General features: G+C 46.4%; 1 protein-coding gene across 1 annotated transcript in view; it reads right to left on the reverse strand.

Moving 5' to 3' along the window:
- Window positions 1-9412, reverse strand: part of LOC110486226 (synaptic vesicle membrane protein VAT-1 homolog) — a 39949-nt gene extending 30537 nt beyond the window's left edge. The window contains exons 1-2 of the mRNA XM_036940931.1: window positions 8672-9412; window positions 1241-1448 (exon numbers count right to left, since the gene is read on the reverse strand). Of these exons, the coding sequence (XP_036796826.1) occupies window positions 1241-1448; window positions 8672-9091 (628 nt within the window). The 5' untranslated portion in view covers window positions 9092-9412. The remainder of the gene's footprint in view (window positions 1-1240; window positions 1449-8671) is intronic.
- Window positions 9413-13649: the final 4237 nt, after the last annotated feature.

Here is a 13649-nt window from a genome sequence, read left to right on the forward strand (position 1 = left end):
GAGTTCCCATAGGCTACGTCTGTCGGTACAAACATTGATTGAGGGAATTATTATGTCATTTAAATATATTTTTTTGCACTCCCTTACCTCCAAAAAATGCACTAGTCCTTAACCAAAACAGCAGATGATACCTCTCTGATTCCCGTACATTACATACACAGATGCACGCTGCACGCATGCATGTACTGTACAAACAGGAAGAATGAAAAAAATAACTGCCTTCCATGGTGACCAGCTGGCCTTGTCCTTGACACACAACTGAGACACTCATTCTCTTACGCTCAAAAACACTCAAAACCTCAACACACCCATACCCAGGTGCTTACACCCCCTCACTCCCCCGTCCCCCCCATTCCTCCACCCCCACACGGTGCACTCTGACCCCCAAAAGCCAGGTGACAGGTGCTCTTCCAACCCCAACTCTCACCACTTCTCTGCTCTACTCAGTACTGACACACACAGGGTTGGATCTTAAGTAGTATTTACAGTACTCTTACATAGTAGCTACAATACTACTACTTCTCATAATTCACATAGTTATAATATACAATCATAGACAGGAGCAATGGAACAATACACATTGGCAATCCGACTGATGCATTTCCTTGTGTTCATAGTACACACCATTCTTGACCTGGACTGGACTATGGGTTCAGCACTATACACCATTCAAGACTTATCACTGTGTTTTGTCAATGAATGTATTCATATTCACATTGTATGCATGTTTGTTCCTTAGAATGGCAGAGACCCCTCTGCTGGCCTGCTGGTGTATATTTAAGCATAAGGCCCAAGGAGGTGTGGTATATGGCCAACATACCACGGCTAAGGGCTGTTCTTACGCACGACGCAAGGCGTAGTGCCTGGACACAGCCCTTAGCTGTGGTATGTTGGCCATATATCACAAACACCCAAGGAGCCTTATTGCTATAATAAACTGGTTACCAATGTAATTAGAGCAGTAAAACTAAACATTTTGTCTGATATACCATGGCTTTCAGCCAATCAGAATTCAGGGCTCAAACCACCCAGTTTATAATAACAAATTAGTGTGTCACTGGATTAAAATTACAATAGTACTTACTCTAATTCTATGGGTCTCTTATGATTCAATTGTATGGGGTTTGTGCCTTGTTTTGTGTTCTGTCCCTATAACAGTGATAGCATTTAGTTCCTACCTACACAGTGTCTATGGTCATTGGTTCCTACCTACACGGTGTCTATGGTGATTGGTTCCTACCTGCAGCAGAGTGAATGAGGATGCTCTGGTTGGGCCTCAGGTTGCCAAAGTCAAACAGCATCATGTAGGCGGTGATGTAGTTGACGGGGAGGGCGGCGGCCTCCTCAAAAGTCATGCCCTCTGGGATGAGGAACGTGTGGGTAGCGGGCACCACGGCCACCTCCTGCCACAGCCCACAGCGGTTGAGCACCAGCACCTTGTCACCCACCTGCATGGACGGGAAAGAGTCATGGCTTACTATAAGGTTGCAAAATCCTAGTACATTTCTGACAATTCCCAAGGTTCCCAGGAATCCTGGTTGGAAGATTCGCAGAATCAGGAGGGAATAGGCAGGAAATCCTGCACCCAAACAGGATTTGGGGGAAACCTGGAAATGTGGGTAAAGTTAGTGGGATTTTGCAACCCTAACTAATGTGTATCTACTGTAGACATGTCATTTAGTTCACAAGTTACAAGTGGATATGTTGATGGAAAGCAAGGGATCAGCTGTTTTGTGGTTTGGTGTTGGGGGGAATTTTACAAATCAAAAGTTCACAATGCGAATGACTGTGGCGGTCAGGTTAGTTATTTTGTCATTAGTTGTTTGTTATATAGGTTAGCACATTCACTCTGACCACACACTGTGATAACAGTCAACAACATAACATGATATGGCATTAGCCCCCACTGCTACTCCTCTCTCTCTGACAATTATCTCCTCCCTCCTTATCACCCCAACCCCCCTCCCCTCCTCTCCCCTGCTTGTCATTTTGGGCGACATGTCCCATTCGGGCTTATCAGAGCAGCAGGATCCTCCGACCCTCTCCTGCCTGTCCAGGAGGAAGAGCCCCATTGTAAACTTCCCCCCCTGCCGAAGGACTGGCCAATCAGGGAGGGAAACACCAGGGACACAGGAAACAGAGCCCACCACCGCATTCTAACATTCTTCCTGTTTTCTTACTCCTCCCTCCTCCACCCCACCACTGCATCCATCTGACTCCTTCCTTCTCTCGCTCCACTCCTCTCCCTTTCCCTCAATCTGTCACTCTTCCTCGCTGTCTGTCCTTCTCACTCCTTCAGTATCTCTTCTAATTGTCTCTCTCTCTCTCCATCGCCCTCTGTCTCACTCTCTCTGTCTCACTCTCTCCCCCTCTTTTTTTCCATCTCCTTCCCTCCTCCTGTCTCCCTTCCTCTATCTCCCTCCCTCTCTCCTCCTCCCTCCATGGGCCCTGTGCGAGGCGTTGCCCATTTCCCCTCTTCCTCATCAGTGAGACAGGACAATGGATCCCATCTTCTCCCCTGGCCACTCTCCACTCATCAGCGGCCCTGCCAGATTCTTCTCCATGGTTGAGCACAAGACAAGCTCTCTCCTCCTAGGAACAAACCCACTCCTCCCGCCGCAGCCTCCCCACCATCCTCCCGCCCACCCGGGCCTCTCTAATGGTCTGGAGGGAGCGATGCGCCTCGCTGTCTGTCTATCCACTCCAATTAGAGAGATCTCCCTCTTCCCTCTCATTCACTCTCCCTCTCTTTATATCCCCGTCTCAAGCTGATGCGTTTTGAGACCTTCCTCTTTCTCTCTTTCGGTCCTTTTCTATCAGTCTACATCTTTACATCTTTTTATCTCTCTTCCTTTCCCTCTGCCCATCCTTCTCCCCATCTCCATCTCCCCGTGTCTGTGGTGAAACTCATTGCCCTCAGTCTGTTAATTGGAGCTCCAGCATGGCAGGTAGGATCAATAGGCGTTGGAGCCTAGCAGAAAACACACTGATGACTCAACCCTCACATTCAACTACATCGGCAAGTATTGTGTGCCCATGTAAGGCATGTGAGTGGCCGTCACACACACACACACACACATGTGCACACACACACGCGCGCACACACACACACGCACACACACACACACATGCACACACGCAAACAGAAGAACAACAGACACACAGAACAGAGTCCCACTCAAACACACTCTTGGCCAAAGTCCTCCTTGTGACTTGTCTATCACAGCACTCGTTACTGTGTGACCCCCCCCCCCCCCCCCCCCCCCCCCCCCTTCCTGCTTCTCTCATGTCCTCCCCCCTTGACTCTCCAGCCTCTAATGAAGTCACCACACAGTGTATGAGGGGGAAGCTTCTCAAAGAGCCTTGTAGTCAGCTGCTGTACACCAATGACCTTTATCAACTAGTGATTCAGGTTTGGGGGTATGTGGCCCACAAGTTGGAGGTTATGTGGTTTGACGATCTCATCAACTTTTTGCCCCCAATTGGTTAGATCATGGATTCTAGTCTCAAACGCAGGAGTAGCTGTGAACTTCGTATGGCACCTTCATGTTCTCATGGGGCCTAGGTTAGACTAAAGGACAAAGGACAATGTATTCATCCTACTGTGTTGTGCCAGCAGTGTTGTCGTCTAACATTGTTAAGCGCAAATTATAGGCGTCCCATTGTGACATAGCTACGGGGCTCTGAGACCGCCGTCCACGGTTGAGCCCATAATTCCCAGCGAACGCGTCTCCGGCACGCCTCCTCTATTCTTTTGAAAGTGTTGACGGTTGGAAAAATGGCTTGAGCCGTGTTGAAACTTCCAAAGTCTGAAAGGCCAACGGTCCAATATTCTACAACACCGTTTTGGACTATGATAAACCCTTCCGTCTGCTGATGTGTGAACCGTGTGAGGCTGAGAGGGTCATCCAAGGAGCATTTTATGTGTCAGGTTCACGGCCCCGCCCTGTTCACGGATGGAACCTACCTTGTGTTTGACCTATAATCTGTGCATTCTACCTGCTCTTTCTACCGCTGCAGCTGTTACCATGACTACGGTACTACAATAGCAAGTCTTGTTACTGATAGGCTAGAACTGTTCACAGTCACAAACTTGGAGACAAACAGACATTATTTCTGTCACGCCCTGACCATAGAGAGCCATTGTTTCTCTATGGTATAGTCGGTCAGGGCGTGAATAGGGGGTGATCTAGTATTTCTATGTCTATGTTGTGTTCTAGTTTCTTTTTCGATGTTGGTGTTTTGTACGATTCCCAATTAGAGGCAGCTGGTAATCGTTGTCTCTTATTGGGGATCATATTTAAGTTGTTATTTTTCCCACCTGTGTTTGTGGGATCTTGTTCATGTTTAGTTGCCTGTTGGCACTTCATTGACTTCACGTTTTGTTCTGTCTTTATTGTTCTGTGCGTTTCACTAGATAAACGTGTGGAAACCATACCACGCTGCACCTTGGTCCGATGATTCTAACGACGATCATGACAATTTCTACATTGTCGTTCTTGGTCCCTCTCGGTTTTCTTTGAGGGTGTGTGCTTTCGTCAGTGTTATAATTAAGCAATAAGGCCCGATGGGGTGTGGTATATGGCCAATATTCCACAGCTAAGGACTGTCCTTCTGCACGACACAACGCGGAGTGCCTGGACACAGCCCTTAGTCGTGGTATATTGGCCATATACCACAAACCCCCAAGGTGCCATATTGCTATTATAAACTGGTTACCAATGTAAATAGAGCAGTAAAAATAAATGTTTTGTCATTCACGTTTTGCTCTGATATACCACGGCAGTCATCCAATCAACATTCAGGGCTCGAACCACCCAGGTTGTAGTAGTTGTTATAAACTGGGTGGTTTGAGCCCTGAATGCTGATTGGCTGACAGCTGTGGTATATCAGACCATGTACCACGGTATGACAAAACATGCCAAGCCAGCTTTGTTATGACAAAAGCTGGTTACCCGCTCTAATTACGCTGGTAACCAGTTTATAATAGCAATAAGGCACCTCGGGGGATTGTGGATTACGGCCAATATACCACAGCTAAGAGCTGTGTCCAGGCACTCTACACTCATGCAGAAGAACAGCCCTTAGTTGTAGTATATTGGCCATATAACACACCCCAACGGGCCTTAAAAAAACTCAACAGAACCGAGAGGGACAAAGAACGACAACGTAGAAATACGATGTCTTGTTTGTCTCCAAGTTTCCAGGCGTCTGATTCTCTCCTCTCTTTGCTGTTTGTGGCCGACTATCAAGACAGACGGTGCAAAACGCATGCTACGAGTGTGCTTCCCATCTGTAGCGAAGAGGAGGACAAGAGGGACGGAACGGAGCGAGGTAGGAGGGACGGAGGAAATACCAGACTGACAATGTGGGCCGGAGGGAGATAATTCAGAACATATGGGTCAGGTCCTACCAGAGCTCAGCTAAAGCTTATACTCTCAAAAAAGGAAAGGGTTTAGTGAAAAAATGTGCTGATTGAGGATTGTCAGTCATGAGTAATAGAGTGCAACTTGGAATATTTCCCTATTTTTGTCACTTACTTGCTCTTTCCCCTTTCCCTGCACTGCTCGTGCGGTTATTCGGGGTGATGTCACTGTAGTATTAACCTACTTCCAGTCATTGTGTCACTGCAGACTCAGTGACAGTGTGTGTGTATGTGTGCATGTGTCTGTGAGTCTGTGTTTGTGTGTGTGTGTGTGTGTGTGTGAGAGAGAGAGAGAGAGAGAGAGAGAGAGAGCAGAAGCCTCCCAAAAACAGTGACTGCAACTAAGGTCAGCACATTCCCTGTGAGCTCCCTCCTGCCAAAACACAGAGATCTCTCTATCCATTAGGAAGATTGGCTCTTAATTTAGGGAGTTGGAGTTGGGGGAAGGTAGGGGTAGTATGCAGTGTGTATGTGAGTGTTTGTGTGTGTATGTGAGTGTTTGTGTGTGTGTGTGTGTGTGTGTGTGTGTGTGTGTGTGTGTGTGTTTGTGTGTGTGTGTGTGTGTGTGTGTGTGTGTGTGTGTGTGTGTGTGTGTGTGTGTGTGTGTGTGTGTGTGTGTGTGTGTGTGTGTGTGTGTGCGCGCGTGCGTGCGTGCGTGTGTGTGTGTGACCTTCTAATCCAATCTGCTTGAATAGCAAAGTGCAGTGAGGCCAGGGAAGTATATAATAGGACATGGGTCATATCATATATTATGCTGTAGGACCATTATTATGCTGTAGGACCATTATTATGCTGTAGGACCATTATTATGCTGTAGGACCAATGTGCTGTCGAAGGCTGACACAGAGCAAATAACTCTGGTATATATATGCTCTTCTTATCCCTACGGATCTTCAGGTCCAGTGGATTTCAGGGACATGACCACTCCCTGCTGAGACAGAGGTGCACTGATCTTATTAGTGCACGTCCCAAATGACACCCTATCCTCTATGCAGTGCACTACTTTTGACCAGGGCCTCTGGGCATTATACAGAGAAAAGGGTGCCATTGGGACGCAGACTTAGACTGATCTGGCACCTTGTCTTTTGTGCTTTAATGGCTCTTGTTGACATGGTCCAAATGCAACAATTGCAGAGTGTTCTTATTTGAATTAGTCTAGACTTGATTTGCCTTCATGTCAATGAGTTCTGTAAGAAAAGGTTCCATTGTTTAAGAGCAATAAAGGTTGACAACAGGGTTATAACATCAGAACATACGATTGGTGTTGTAAAAATATATATCTAGGCTACTGTGTGTCTAAATGGTGATATTGTGATAAATGTAACAGGTTTAAAGGGTCGTTAGGCACAATACGTTGCTATGAGCGCCATTGAACGGATGTGTTTGGCGTTGCCATGCCGGCAGTAATGTAACTGGCAGTAAAACATGACTCATCACACTATTCAAACAAGGAGAGGTAGCCTGGCATGATCCATGCATAGGCGATGTCATTATCATACAGGTAATGCTGATTATATGACAATGGATTTATGTGAAGCCATACGATAGATAAGCAGGTAAGAAAAATAATACAGTCCTTTCAACATATTCCTAGTATGGAAACACACTGACTGTACAAAACATTAAGAACACCTGCTCTTTCCATGACACAGACTGACCAGGGGAATCCAGGTGAAAGCTATATGATCCCTCATTGATGTCACCTGTTAAATCCACTTCAATCAGTGTAGATGAAAGGGGAGGAGACAGGTTGAAGAAGGTTTGTTAAGCCTTGAGACAATTGAGACATGGATTGTGTATGTGTGACATTCAGAGGGTGAATGGGCAAGACAAAAGATTTAAGTGCCTATGAACCGGTATGATAGTCTGTGCCAGGCGCACTGGTTTATGTCAAGAACTGCAACTCTCCAGTGTATTTCATGCTCAAACGTTTCCCGTGTGTATCAAGAATGGACCACCACCCAAAGTACATCCAGCCACCTCGACATAACTGTGGAAAGCATTGGAGTCAACATGGACCAGCATCCCTGTGGAACCCATTCCACACCTTGCATTATCTATGCCTCCACGAATTGAGGCTGTGCTGAGGGCAAAGGGGGGTGCAACTCAATATTAGGTAGGTGTTCCTAATGTTTGGTATGCTCCGTGTATACCCTAAAAACAGATGAGCGTTGTATGCAGAATATATCAATATTAATTTCAAATCGATAAAAAAAAATCACAAGATTTAATGGTTGGTGATTTGTGACTTTCCCAAAGAAATGTCTGTTGACGAAGATCGCGAGAAATCATTTCAATTTTCGTCTTCTCATGGTCTTGCGCCTCGCCCTTTCAGTTCGCTTAGTGCGTGAGCCACTGTCGCTCTCCGTAACAAAGGCAACCGTGTCACTACTGCGTGGCGTCGTCCACCCCCCTGATGTTTCTATCACCTAAACGTAGAGATAGCATTGTAATCTCTCCAAATCCACAGAACCGAGTGCTACATGCCTTTCAGCAGGGTAGCTGTCTAGCCGCTGGCGCGACTCCCAATTTGGAGCTGTCAATCTCCGGTGCAACTCATTTTTATTGTCGGTAGACGAGGGGCGCTGGTTTCATTGAACTCACTGCCAATTAAACAATTGCGTCCTTTGCTGGAATAAAAAAAAAAAAGAAGAAATGCACTACTCGACTTGTAAATTTCCACTCAGAAGATTGAGTGAGTACTCCAGTGCTCCCCATTTACGCACCAGTGACTGGGCTTGCAATAACCCTCCAAAGTCCAAAGCATTAGGAGGGAAATTAGACTACATTATTCTTGTGAGCTATCATTGTTCCAACTCTCTGGTCGTTTTGAGACTTTGGACAAATAGACCGTCTTATTTTGAAATCAGATAACATAAATATTCAAATGTATTGGCCTGGGCTTTTAATGTTGAATGTGGTGATGATGATGGTGATGCTGGTAATAGATGACTAACATGAACACATGTGAGACGGAATTGTCAGTTCAAAACAGCAAAGACTGACACGCCCTAAATCAAACAGCATCCTGATATGAACCCAAATATCTCAAGAAATGAGTTAACCAAATGTGCTTTCTTTGGAACAAAGTAGCCGACAACATTATTGGTCATGGAAATTGTCAAATGGTCAGGTTTACTAGGCAATCATATGAGTAGGCTAAATCATTTCTAGGACAGTGGCTTCAGAAGCAGGTGAAATGAGAGAGATGGAGAGGAGAGAGCGGAGAGGATGCGGCGCGCTTACTTTTCTATCCGTCACCTCTTCTCCCACAGCCTCGATTTCCCCGGAGCATTCCATCCCCGGCGTGACAGGCGGGGACGGCAGGCGGTCGTACAGACCCTGCCGGGCCAGCAGGTCGGCAAAGTTCAGCCCGCATGCCTTGACCCGCACCATGACTTCTCCGGCCTTGAGTGCCGGCTTCCCCTTCTTCACCTGCAGTTTCACCTTATCATAGCCCCCGTAGCCGGAAAGGACCAGGGAGCGGTAGGTAAACTGCTCTTCCTCGGGGACCTTCTCGGTCGCCGCCGGTGTGGCTGCCGCCTCGGTTGAACTGACTGGCGGTGACTCCGGCTTAGACTCAGCTTTCGGCTCGTCGCTGGGTTCATTCTCTTGCTTCGTTTCCTCGGCGTTTTGCTGCTGAGCAGGTGCATCATCGCCAGACATCGTGAAGAGTATTAGTAGGCAGTGACAAGTCTTGAAATTAAACGTTCACTTATTTTGTATTCTCTTGTCTTTAGGAGCTTTGCTGTAATGAAGCGTTGATGAGTCCGATCTGAGGGATTCAGGAGCAAAGAGAGAAGAAAAAACCTGATTCTCAGAGCTTCTTCAGTAGCCTTGCATGAGGACACAGACCCGAGTCAATGAGAGCTTCAGCTGAGGAAAGAGCAGGCTGCCTCGCAACGGCTAAAGTGGACAGAGGTTGTCAACTCCGCGCTCTGACAGTGTGTGTGAGTTGGACGAGAAGGAGGCAAGCTAGAAAACCCGGAGAGCGGATTAACTGAGGATGAGGAACGAGAAGTGGATTTTATAGAGAAACTGACTGTCCGCCTATACACATTCGGCATAGCCAGGGACGGGCTGGGACATAAATTCAGCACTGGCATTCCCCCCCCCCCCTCCCCCTGACTGTCTGTCTGTGTATGTGCTTCTTGTTCTCCTCTGTTGTCACTCTGTCTGTCTTTGCTTCTCCTTGTGTACATTGTTTTCCTAATTTATCTACACACCATAACCCATAATGACGAAGCACAAACACGTTTTTATAAATGTTTGCAAATGTCTATATATATTTTTTTAAATACCTTATTCACATAAGTATTCAGACCCTTTGCTATGAGACTCGAAATTGAGGCTCAGGTGCATCCTGTTTCCGTTGATCATCCTTGAGATGTTTCTACAACTTGATGGGAGTCCACCGGTGGTAAATTCAATTGATTGGACATGATTTGGAAAGGCACACAACCTGTCTATATGAGGTCCCACAGTTGACAGTGTATGTCAGAGAAAAAAAACAATCCATGAGGTCGAAGGAATTGTCCGTAGAGCTCCGAGACAGGATTGTGTCGAGCCGCAGATCTGGGGAAGGGTACCAAAACATTTCTGCAGCATCAAAGGTCCGAGAAACACCAAGACTGAGCAATCGGAAGAGAAGGGCATTAGTCAGGGAGGTGACCAAAAACCCAATGGTCACTCTGACAGAGCTCTAGAGTTCCTCTGTGGGGATGGGATAACCTTCCAGAAGGACAACCACCTCTGCAGCACTCCACTGATCAGGCCTTTATTGTAGAGTGGCCAGACAGAAGCCACTCTTCAGTAAAAGGCACATGACAACTCGCTTGGAGTTGGCACTTAAAGGACTCTCAGACCATGATAAACAAGATTATGTGGTCTGATGAAATCAAGATTGAACTCTTTGGCCTGAATGCCAAGCGTCAACTCTGGAGGAAACCTGGCACCATCCCTACAGTGAAGCATGGTTGTGGCAGCATCATGCTGTGGGGGTGTTTTTCAGCGGCAGGGACTGGAAACTAGTCAGGGAAAGATGAACGGAGCAAAGTACAGAGAGATTCTTGATGAAAACCTGCTCCAGGGTGCTCAGGACCTCAGACGGCGGGGGAACGTTCACCTTCCAATGGCACAACGACCCTAAGCACACAGCCAAGACAACGCTGTTGTCTCTGAATGCCCTTGAGTGACCTAGCCAAAGCCTGGACTTGAACCCGAACGAACATCTCTGGAGAGACCTGAAAATAGCTGTGTAGCAACGCTCCCCATCCGTCCAGCCTGACAGAACTTGAGAGGATCTGCAGAGAAGAATGGGGGAAACACCCCAAATACAGGTGTGCCAAGCTTGTAGCGTCATACCCAAGAAGAGGCTGTAATCATTGCCAAAGGTGCTTCAACAAAGTACTGAGTAAAGGGTCTCAATACTTATGTAAATGTCATATTTTAAGTTATTTTTTATTTGAATACATTTGCAAACATTTCTAAAAACCTGTTTTTGCTTTGTCATTATGGCATATTGTGTGTGGATTGATAAGGTAAAAAAAAAAACTATATCAGAATAAGGCTGTAACGTAACAAAATGTGGAAAAATTCAAGGGGTCTGAATACTTTCCGAATGCACTGTATATAATATAGAGAGAAAACATCAATAAACTGGCAGTACATGTCTCCCTCTCTCTCTCTCTCTCTCTCTCTCTCTCTCTCTCTCTCTCTCTTTTCTCCCAATGTCCACTACACTTGACTGCTGCAGCAGCTGCTGAGCTGTCTGTTCTGTGCTCGGTAACACTTTATGTCCATAATAAATCATTGATAAGGCATTAACAAAATGCTTTCTCACCATTTATTAACCATGACTTCCCCCTTTGTACATATTAGTAAGGTAGTTATTCGCACATGTATACAGTATATATTTTCTTTAACATCCTGTGTTGTGTGGAATGTCTACCAATGGCATGCCCATCACTTGTGAGAATGGTAATGGTAATAAATGGTTTATTATGGACCCTTAAAATAAAGTGTTACCCATCATAGATGAGAATGAATAAACAAAGAGAAAATCATAATACCTTATAACAGCCTGACTACGTATTTCAAATTAGAGCATGTCAAGGGTTCCCCCTACTCACTTAGCTTTGTGTTTAAATATTAGGCTACATTTAATTCAATAGAAGAGAACAGAGAGAGAAAGAGAGTGAGAGAGACTGCCAGTTCCTTAATGTTTTGATTATATAATAGAGCCAATGGCTACATTAATGAATGGGTAGTCTCCTTCTCTCTATGTTTTCTTCTATTGAATTCAATATTCAACCTTGTGTGTTCGTCAAAGAACGATGCCGGGACTAGTTTATGTGGATGCGGATAGATTTCCAGTGATGGGCTTCGTTTGACAGTGTCGTTGCGCGTATTTTTCTGCCAAGAAGTGACAGGCCTTTCAGCAAATGAAATAAGGGGGATATAGGTGGAACTTTCCAGCCTTCAGTGGCAGTGGCTATGTAATGTAATCCGACACTAGAGTCTGTAATGGAGACGCTGAGAGTCAAGAAGCAGGTGCAACGTTTAATAAAACAACAAAGATGGAACGAGACAACAGAGGGACGGCCCCCGACCAGAAGGACGGCCCCTAGGATGAGGAGCGGGCCGGTCTGGGCGGTGAAGGTGGAAATCGCGGATGATATTGGGATCCAGAATGTCCTCCATCAGAACCCAACACCGCTTCTCTGGGCCATACCACTCCCAGTCCATCAGGTACTGGAGCCGACCCCCATGACGTCGGGTGTCCAGTAGAGATCTGATGCCATAGGCCGGACCCCCACTCGATGTCCAGGGGGGTGGATGTGTGTCGTGGGGGACAGCTATGGGACCAGGAAGCACTGGCCTGAGAAGGGAGACATGAAAAGACGGTGAGATATACGTAGGTTACAGTTTCCCAGTGACTACCATACGCCACCTCATTGACCCTCCAGAGAACTTTGAACGTCCCCACAAACCGGAGGCTCAGCTTCTTGTAGGGCAGGCGGAGTGGGAGGTTCCTGGTAGAGAGCCAGACACGATCCCAAGGGTGGTACACAGGGGTCGCACTGCTTTGGCGGATGCCTGCTCCTTTTGATGGTGGACGGTGCGCTGGAGTCTCACGTGAGCATCACTCCACACTTCTTCTGCGCGCCTGAACCACTCATCAACGGCAGGAGCTTCGGTCTGGCAATGGGTACACGGAACCAGGGTCGGCTGAAAACTTAGAACACTGGAAGGGGTCAACCCAGTGGAGGAGTGACGTAGCAAATTCTGGACGTACTCTGCCCATGGAAGGAATCAAGCCCACCCTCTGTGCCGGTCCTGACAGTGACTCCTCAGGAACCTCCCCAGCTCTTGGTTCATCCTCTCCACCTACCCGTTGGACTGAGGCTGACCGTGATACATAGCTTCTCCATAAAGGCTCTCCATACCCGTGATGGGAATTAGGGGCCACGGAAGGCCATAATTTTAAATTATAAATTTAATTAAATTTTAAATTAAATATCCACTCCTCTAATGCCAACTTCACCACCAGGAGCTCTCAATCACCGAGATCGTAATTCCTCTCTGCAGGGGACAGCTTCTAATAGGCTGACCAAACCGCTCGAGTCGGGTGTGTGAGCGTTGCAAAATAAATTTAGAAATCTACGTTATTCAATTATTGCACCGACACTGCTCGCGCGTGTCAACGAGCGTCTGCGTTGCCAAGGGCTAAAATAGAATCAATCCTATTTCTGATGCAGATCGCGCTGCAAGTCTTGCTTCTCCCATCTCCTCATTGGTTTATAGAAGCAGGTACCCACGTGCCATCTCCTCATTGGTTATACCCACGTCGGTGAAAGACAAACTGTTGCCGGCTGTCGTGGTAATACTATGAAAGTTTAAATGCCAATCACCATATAAGTTAAACAATGAAAAAGCCTGGAAGGAGGAGAGATGACTAGAAATGATTCGGTTGACCGTTTTTATGTGTGGATTAATTGTTGGAGTAGAGGACCTTCTGCATTTCAGGTAAAATAACAACCTAATGTTTATATTCCAGGACAAAATAGCTAGCAACAGCAAGCTAGCTAAATAGGACAAATTAGCTAGCAAGTGCAAGCTAAACTGCCATAAATGTTTAATGCTTTTCGACCTGTCCCCAAATTAATGTCATTGGTTCAGAGTTTGTTTTGATATTTTAACTTGTGTGTCGTGATCACATTTG

This window comes from Oncorhynchus mykiss, chromosome 13 (genome assembly GCF_013265735.2).
Source record: "Oncorhynchus mykiss isolate Arlee chromosome 13, USDA_OmykA_1.1, whole genome shotgun sequence".
Lineage (NCBI taxonomy): Eukaryota > Metazoa > Chordata > Actinopteri > Salmoniformes > Salmonidae > Oncorhynchus > Oncorhynchus mykiss.